Source organism: Apis dorsata, unplaced genomic scaffold (genome assembly GCF_000469605.1).
Source record: "Apis dorsata unplaced genomic scaffold, Apis dorsata 1.3 scaffold_416, whole genome shotgun sequence".
Classification (NCBI taxonomy): domain Eukaryota; kingdom Metazoa; phylum Arthropoda; class Insecta; order Hymenoptera; family Apidae; genus Apis; species Apis dorsata.
The window spans coordinates 7,342-15,941 of record NW_006263671.1 but is presented as its reverse complement, the minus strand read 5'-3'; the positions used below and the strand labels follow the sequence as shown (position 1 = coordinate 15,941).

Genomic DNA, 8,600 nt, shown 5'->3' with positions numbered 1-8,600 from the left:
AAAAAAAAAAAAACAAATTTATAAGAATGAATTTAAACAATAAAAATAATTAAGAAGATAATTTATAATTTTTCATACTAACTTAGAATACCCAAACACCACATATTAATATCAACATCAGTCCATGGTCTATTTAATGGTGATGGAATCCAATTACTGATGAAATTCGTTGTCATTTTATCAGTATCAGCATCTGTAACTTCCCATAACATACCAAGTACACAAGGACTAAAAATAAAATGTAATATATGAAATATAAAATTGATATAATATATAAAAATATTTTATTTTATTTTTACCTGCTTGCTATTAAATATTGATTTGAAATTCCATATGGTGGATAACGTCCTCCTACATTAAGTAATTTTACACTACTACAGCCAAATAATAAAACAATTGATTTTACTCTAAGTCTTTCTATTTGTTCTCCTGGTAAATATTGTATTCCATTTCCATGACCATTATACCTATGAAAATAATATATCATAAATATTATTTGAATAAAATATAATATATAAAAAAATAAAATTATATATACATTAATACATCTCGATTAATTAATGAATCTTCAAAAACTTCTTCCTGTGGTTCAATATTGTACCAACTTCTCCAATTTGGTAACCAATATTCAATAAATAATCTCATGCGTTTTTCCATTTTTGATAAGTTACCTGAAGGATTAACTATACATGTACCCATATCATCTTTTACTCGAATTATTTTACAGCCATTTTCCATTGTATTTTCATGTTCTTTAAATAAAGCATATGCAATGTGCAATGATGGAAAGCGTGTAATTGGATGAAATTTTAAAATTTCCATAGATTCAAAAGGTATATAATCCATATGCTATAAAATATTAGAGAACATATAAAAAATTATGAATTTTATATTGTAAAAAAATACAACAATATAAAATATTACATTTATATTATTAAGCTTACTTCATCAATTATTAAAACTAATGTTTTCCTAGTTGCATTTTTTAACTCTTGCATATAAGATAATTTTCCAAATATAGATAGTATAACACTGTCTGCAAGTTTATCATAATCAGAAAGTACATATTTTACAGCACGTGCTATTTCTTCCTTTGTAAGAAAACATGCTGCTAATGCTATTTTTTTTAATAACCACTTAGTTCTTTTTGATATCACTTTTCTGTAATATATTGCAATAATATGATTTCTGTAATATATATAAAAAAGATAAATTAGAAAAATAAAAATATATTTTACTTACGAAGTTTTGTAATCAGATATAAGTTTATCTATCATTTGTACAATATCTGTTACTAAATTTTGTTTGTTTATTGGATCTGCCATAAATAAGATTCTCCATTCTCGTAACCATATATGTTCTAATGCATGCATAGCAGTCTTAAATATACATACATATATGCAAATATGTATATATACATATACATATATAAAACATTGTTAAATTTATTAATATTATTTATTTAAATACCTTCATATTTGCATTTTGTCTCTCTCTCATTTTCCAATATAATTCATTATTTGCATATGTAGTTTCTAATTCTGATCTATTATTTGAAAGTAATTTTTGAATTTCATAACAAATATCATACGAAGAATGTAACTTAGGTTTTGGTAATGCTAGACACAAGGGTTCTACTTCTTTAATTCCTGTTGGTAATATAGTAATATATATTTCATGCATTGTATCCGATTTATTTCTAGTATATGTAAAAATATCTGGAGATCTATATTGTCCAGTGATTTGGATCATATACCATTCTATATATAAAAAAAGATTTATAATGATTAATATATTCAATAAAGTTTAAATAAAAAAATATTTATTATTTTTAACCTTTGGGCAAATCAAAAAGTATTGTTTTTATATTTTCAATTTTATTTTCATTGATATTTTTATTTATATTGAATCCAACGTAAGAAGATTTAAGCCCATAAGCTTGTTGTACATTTAAAATTGATTTTCGCATTTCTGTTTTTATACATCTATGCAATATTTGTTGTCGAAGAATTACAGCATGTGATTCAATTAAATGAAATATAGCTTCAAGTTCATTACCAGTCTAAAAATATTCATAATTATATAAACAAATTATTTTATTTCATATTAGAAATATTTCTAATTCATAATATATATAAAATTCATAATATAGTATAAAATTAATACATCAATGATACCTTTAAATAACAATTTGCTAACATTTTATTAAGATTTGTGTATTCAACACTTCCTAAATTGCATCGTATATTCGCAAATAATTTATCGATCTCTTTCTTTAAATTTTGTATGCAATTAATTTCTATCATATTTGTTGATGTTTCTTCACATTTATCATTATTTAAATAACAATTGTCTAAAATTTCGAAAATTTCGTCCATATTAATAAATATAATTCACTCTTAATATAACTTTTGTAACTATAAACTCTTTTACGTTTTACAATTTTATCAATTGTAACTGTTGCTTAAATTCAAATGTAGCTAATACCAACCTATATATATAAGGTTAGAGAAAAAAATTTATAGTAATAAAAAATAAATTGTTTATAAATCTATATTTTTTTATATAATTATTGATTTCAAAATAAACTTTTATATTTTTATCTTTCATTTTATATATTTAAAAATATATTTTTTAAAATACAGATATCAAAAAAAATCAAAATATGAAAACGGGGTATTTAAATATTAAATAGTATTTAATATAAATTATATAAGTCACAATTGATACAATAAATTTTATTTAAGAATTAAATATAAATATATATAAAACTTATCGATATTATTTTCTTATTAATTTTTATTATTATATATACTATATAATTGTACAAAAATAATATATTTAATTATGTTAAAATATATGAATTTTGTATACTTTCATCATTTCATAATTTTCAAAATTTTATAATTACATATTTTTAGATAAGATATTATGATAATTTTATCATATCAAATATGAATTTATTAAAATATTTTTGTAAATATCATTGATAATATCATATGAAATCATATGAAAATTATTTACATATATAAAATTCATATCTTACAATTTTTAATAAATAGCATATTTACATTTTTGCATCATTGTTATAAAATTTATATAAGAATGTTGACTATTGAAGAATTCTTATAACTAAATTTTATTATTAAATTACAGAATATTAAAAAATATATTTTTATGAAAACTCTTTGAAAAATTAAAAGATTTTTAACAAAAGTATTATCATAAAAAATTATGAAAACAATAAATTTCATTATTCCAATACACAAGGTCCTTCCAATAATTGTCCTTTTATATGATTTAAATTTTCTCCAGCATAAGATAATAAAGGAGATATTTCTATATCACCTGATACAGATATAGCTCCTGCATTTAATAACCATTTTTTATGAAGTTTAAGTACATCATTTCGTGCAGTACTTGGACAATCTTGACCAACAGAATCTGCATTTTTTAAAGGACTGAAATCTTCTTCACGAATTCCTTCCCAAACTGTTAAATGTTTTGCGAATTTAAATACATCAAATATGAATTTCTCAATTTTAATACCATTAGGAATTTTGGGTTCATTTCGGTTTCCATCTTCATCAATATATGGTATTTTTTTTTTAGCAGCATGAAGTTCCATTTCTTTTTCATGATATTTAGCAATGCTATATAGAAAATCTACAGTGAAATAGTGATTGCATATATTTGCTGCATTATATATTAATTGTCCATCATTAGAATATAATTCAGCCGTTTCTTTTGAAATTTCACTATACTCTACAACTTTGAATATATCATTAACCTGTAATAATAATAATACAATACAATAATACAATAATAATAATAAAATAAAATACTATAAGAAATAATAAGTAAAGAATAATTAAAAATATTTTACGCACTTTACATACAATTCCCACTGGTTCATTTGGGGAAGATTTTTCTATAACTTTAACTCCACAATCAGTTTGTAAAGATAAGCAATATCCAATAAAAATAGGATCTGCTACTTTTATTAAGATATTATCAACTGAATGAACATGAACACTATGAATTCCACGTTGTATCATATCATCCAATATTCCTTGTGTTATTAAAGCTCGATATACCCCCCCATTTCCATCTGGAGCTTTCGAAATTTTATATTTTTTATCCAAAATAATTTTTCCATCCAATGTAAAACATGGTAGCATACCTTGTTTAAAGGCTTTACAATTTTTTTCTTTTAGATTAAAATAATTATGATCATGTAGAAACGATACTGTTATATCATGAGTAGCTTCACTGGTTAATATATACCTAAGAAAAAAAATTAATTATTATTTTATTTAAAATATAAATTTTTATGTATTAAATTATTTAATCTATGAATTAAACTAAACGTATGTACCACGTAATTTCTCCATCTTTCCCATACTTTTCCTTTGCCATATTTTCCAAACGAAGTATTCTTTCTGCCTGTAGTTGAAAAAGTGTCTTTCCAGAAGGTAAACCAACATTGTATATACCTTTGGGATAAGTTACACCTAATCTAGTACCTTGTCCACCAGCCATTAATAATACAGCTAGTTGCCCATTTGCTATTTCTTGCAATCCCAATTCTTCATACATTTTTAATTGTTCCTTATCAGTGGTTTTAACAGATGCAATATTTTCTTTAGGAATAGGAGATACCTTATCATCCAATGTATTCATATTCAAGGAAGCATATATTGCACTATCAAAATATGATATTACATCCATGAAATTTAATTCAGATATATCTTGACAAAGCTCCTCTTTTTCGTTATCTGATAATTCATCATAGAATTTTAATAAATGTTCCTGACCGCACTCTATCAATTTTCTTTGAAGAGATTCCATATTTACAGAGTCCAATATTTCGCTTGACAACCGTGTGTATATAAACAATAATTATACCACGTTATTTCAATATTGTTATCTTTAACACGATAACTGATAGATGTTTGTGTTTTTTCTTTATTTAAGTAAATGAAAAAAATAAATGTAAAAAGCAGCAGTCATTTGATTGAAATTTGTAACCTATCCCAATTCATAGATAAAATGGGATACGCCTTTACTTTCACGATTCCACGTAGCACATTTGATTCGATTTCTCTTATCAGCCCCTCTCACCCTTCCAACTTCTCTGACTATTCTCCTTTCCCTTTTCAACATATTTTGCATCCACGAATATGTTTTAAAAGATCATATTATTTTCTCATCAAAATTTGATTAAATATCCGAACCGTAACCATAACCGTAAACTTTTCCTATATAAGTCAATATTAACATTTATTTCTATGTTATTGATAAAGAGTAATTAACTTTTTATGAAAAAATTACTTCTGATTAAGTTATTACTATGATAATGAAATAAAGATAAAAAACGAAAGAAAACTTGCAAGTTATATTTTAATCAAAATTAAAATATGTATATATATTTAAAAATATAATAATGATTATATTATCTATAATAATGATTAAAATTTATTTAAAAAATATCCATATATTATTTATTTTTTTCTTTCTTAAATATTTCCGTAAATATTTAAATTTCCGAATTAAAAACAATTTTAATTTTATTTATATTACACATATCTTTTATGATTTAATTATTATTTCATTTATTTGATATACAATTTTGGATTTTATAAGGTGATAATTTAAAAAAGAACTTTTTAAAATTTAATTTAATCATATATACAAATTTTATGATAATTTAAGAAAAAAAAATTTATAACAATATATTTTTATTATTTAAATAATTGATTACCGGCATGCGCATGCGTGTATCATAAGAATTAAAAATATTTAAAAACACATTTTTATATGAAGATATATTAAAATAATATTAATAAAAGATTTTCAATTTACATTACTATGCATAATAATTTCTTTATACAAAAAAACTTTACGTTTAAAAAATATTTATAAAATATATTTATATTATTTAAAATTGGCAATTATCCTTGATAAAAATAAAAAAAAAAATTAGTAAATGATATTTAAATCGAACTATTTATAAATTTAAATAATAATTTCATACATAATATTATTATATTGTTTCAATTTTATTATTGATCATATTTTGAAATATGTACTAATAAAACTCGAAATTATCTTCGATAATATAAGGTATGTGACCATGTTTATGCAATATAAAATTTTTAAATGTATTGCCAATTAGATATTAGTAATAGATAGTAACACATGATGGCGCTTTTAATTCTCTGTCAGTATTCAATGTATACCGAAGTGATCTCAATATTTCATTTAAGTTACATGCATGTTTGCTTGTGACTTATGAAGAGACATCATGTTGTACCTGCCTAAATAACATTTTCAATAATGCTGCTGCAATATTACAGATGTAATATAATAAGTTGTAATGTGTAGTGATGTGATATGTCTATGCGTTCATGATAAAGTATTCGCCCTTTGTAAATGTATTTCGGTAAGTTACATTTATGCTTGCTTCAAGTTACAGTCTTTTCATATTGCTGATTCGAAGGATTTCTTTAAAAAATTCGTCATCAATTGTCATGCAAGCTACAAAACCAATTAGTATATTTATAGTGACAATTATAGGGTATTATTACATGAATATTATTTTTTATATAAATAAACAAATTGTAATTACAAATTCAATTAAATCTTGAATATATTATGAATTTATTTATACACTATTATTTTTCTAATTGTCTTAATTTTATTTTATGGAATTTGATAGGTTAGGAAGAATGTCCTTGAATTCTTTTATTTCGGCAATTTAAATTATATTATTCATAAAAATATTATATTTCTTTTAAAACAATTAATTTTAAGCTAAATTCATAGAATTTTTTATTCATTTTATTATAATTTCTATACAAATTTTTAAAAGAAGATTTTATTTAAATAATTCATAGACTGTTATATTTTTAAACATTTTTAAAAAGTAAGATTTTTTTATAGTAAAACAACATTTTTAAAAGCTAAAATTTCTAAACTTTAGAAGCCAGGTGCCTAGAAAGCAGCTGGCAAGATGGGCAAATTGTTGTCAAAGATTTTTGGCAACAAGGAGATGCGAATTTTGATGCTAGGATTGGATGCTGCTGGGAAAACTAGTATCCTTGATATATATTTAAAAAAATTTTTTTTATTTTGTAAATTTTATTTTGAAATTTTGTAAAAAAAATCTCTAAAATTATGTTATATTTTTTTAAATATAGTAGTTTTCATCAACATTTCCTTAATTACATATCAGCAATACTATATAAACTTAAACTAGGACAGTCTGTAACAACTATACCAACTGTAGGATTCAATGTAGAAACAGTTACCTATAAAAATGTTAAGTTCAATGTTTGGGTAAGTAATAATATTAACATTTGTAGTAATAATAACATTGTAGTAATAATACATGGGTAATAATAACATTAATATTTGTTGTTGTAACATTTGTAACAACAATAATAATATTTGTATAGAAAATGTTTATAATAATTATTATATCATTGTAGGATGTTGGAGGCCAGGACAAAATACGTCCACTTTGGCGTCATTATTATACTGGAACTCAAGGACTTATTTTTGTAGTAGATTGTGCTGACAGAGATCGAATAGATGAAGCACGTCAAGAGCTTCATCGAATTATAAATGATAGAGAAATGCGAGATGCTATTATATTAATCTTTGCAAATAAACAAGATCTTCCAGATGGTATAAATCTAAATATAATTATAATGATTTGATAATCATTATACAAATATGTATATAAATAAATAAACTATTATCTTTTTTAGCAATGAAACCACATGAAATACAAGAAAAATTGGGTTTAACTAGGATACGAGATAGAAATTGGTATGTTCAGCCATCATGTGCCACAACTGGAGATGGGCTTTATGAAGGCCTTACATGGTTGACCAGTAATCATAAATTATGAGCAAATATTTATTTTTCATCAATTAGCCACATACCAAGAATGTACGTTTGCTTTGTATTTTCATTTTTATTCATCATATAGAGGCTTTATAACGTAATTAATAACAATCATTATGATCTATAAGAGAGAAAGAAAGGGAGAAAAAATAATTTCAAGTGTACTGCAGCAAACGTAGAGCAACTATTGATATCAGATGATGCGTTTCAGCATATTAATATTATATAGATAGAAAATTATTAAAGTATCAAAAGATATAGATTTTGTTACTAACTGTCTTCTAAAATTCGAAAAATGAATACATCAATATTTTTTTAATTAGATTATTATGTTAAACATTTTATTATAATTTATAGATTTATAGTTTATATATTACATTATGGATGCTAATTTCAAAAGTATATAAAAAATTATAAAAACTATTAATTTAAAATATTATCCAGAAAATTTAAATATAAAAATTCATTCTTTACTGATTGCATTAATACTACATAATATGTATTACATATAATATTAATATATAGTCTCACAAATATATGTGATTTAAAGCACTTAATAACTTCATACAATATGAAAATATTCATTGATAAGTTTTTGCCATCAATTTTATTCTTCATTCAAAAACATTCATGGTGTCGTTTTATTTCCGTATTTTTAATAATTGTCTTCCAGTTTTTGAGTGAAA

At 22.7% G+C, this 8,600-nt stretch overlaps 3 protein-coding genes across 4 annotated transcripts in view; 1 reads left to right on the top strand and 2 right to left on the bottom strand.

The window, feature by feature from the left end:
* Positions 1-2,481, bottom strand: part of LOC102680009 (separin) — a 2,923-nt gene extending 442 nt beyond the window's left edge. Inside the window, exons 1-8 of the mRNA XM_006619418.2 lie at positions 2,178-2,481; positions 1,837-2,062; positions 1,471-1,760; positions 1,243-1,379; positions 945-1,161; positions 539-849; positions 300-467; positions 50-228 (exon numbers count right to left, since the gene is read on the bottom strand). Of these exons, the coding sequence (XP_006619481.1) occupies positions 78-228; positions 300-467; positions 539-849; positions 945-1,161; positions 1,243-1,379; positions 1,471-1,760; positions 1,837-2,062; positions 2,178-2,378 (1,701 nt within the window). The 5' untranslated portion in view covers positions 2,379-2,481 and the 3' untranslated portion in view covers positions 50-77. The remainder of the gene's footprint in view (positions 1-49; positions 229-299; positions 468-538; positions 850-944; positions 1,162-1,242; positions 1,380-1,470; positions 1,761-1,836; positions 2,063-2,177) is intronic.
* Positions 2,482-3,212: 731 nt separating this feature from the next.
* On the bottom strand, positions 3,213-5,266 carry LOC102679874 (UDP-N-acetylhexosamine pyrophosphorylase). Its single transcript, XM_006619417.2, has 3 exons — positions 4,379-5,266; positions 3,891-4,287; positions 3,213-3,790 (listed from the first exon to the last, which is right to left on the bottom strand). Exons 1-3 carry the CDS (start codon positions 4,849-4,851, stop codon positions 3,254-3,256), a joined length of 1,407 nt encoding a protein of 468 aa, XP_006619480.1. The 5' UTR covers positions 4,852-5,266; the 3' UTR covers positions 3,213-3,253.
* A 915-nt stretch (positions 5,267-6,181) lies between these two features.
* LOC102679748 (ADP-ribosylation factor 6) overlaps positions 6,182-8,600 on the top strand; it is a 4,195-nt gene continuing 1,776 nt past the window's right edge. The window contains exons 1-5 of one of the 2 annotated variants that reach the window (XM_006619416.2): positions 6,182-6,445; positions 6,986-7,097; positions 7,238-7,341; positions 7,494-7,692; positions 7,776-7,959. In XM_006619416.2, the coding sequence (XP_006619479.1) occupies positions 7,016-7,097; positions 7,238-7,341; positions 7,494-7,692; positions 7,776-7,918 (528 nt within the window). In that variant the 5' untranslated portion in view covers positions 6,182-6,445; positions 6,986-7,015 and the 3' untranslated portion in view covers positions 7,919-7,959. Of the gene's footprint in view, positions 6,446-6,559; positions 6,581-6,985; positions 7,098-7,237; positions 7,342-7,493; positions 7,693-7,775; positions 7,960-8,600 lie in introns of those variants that run through there. The other variant, XM_031512319.1, reaches the window with a different exon arrangement.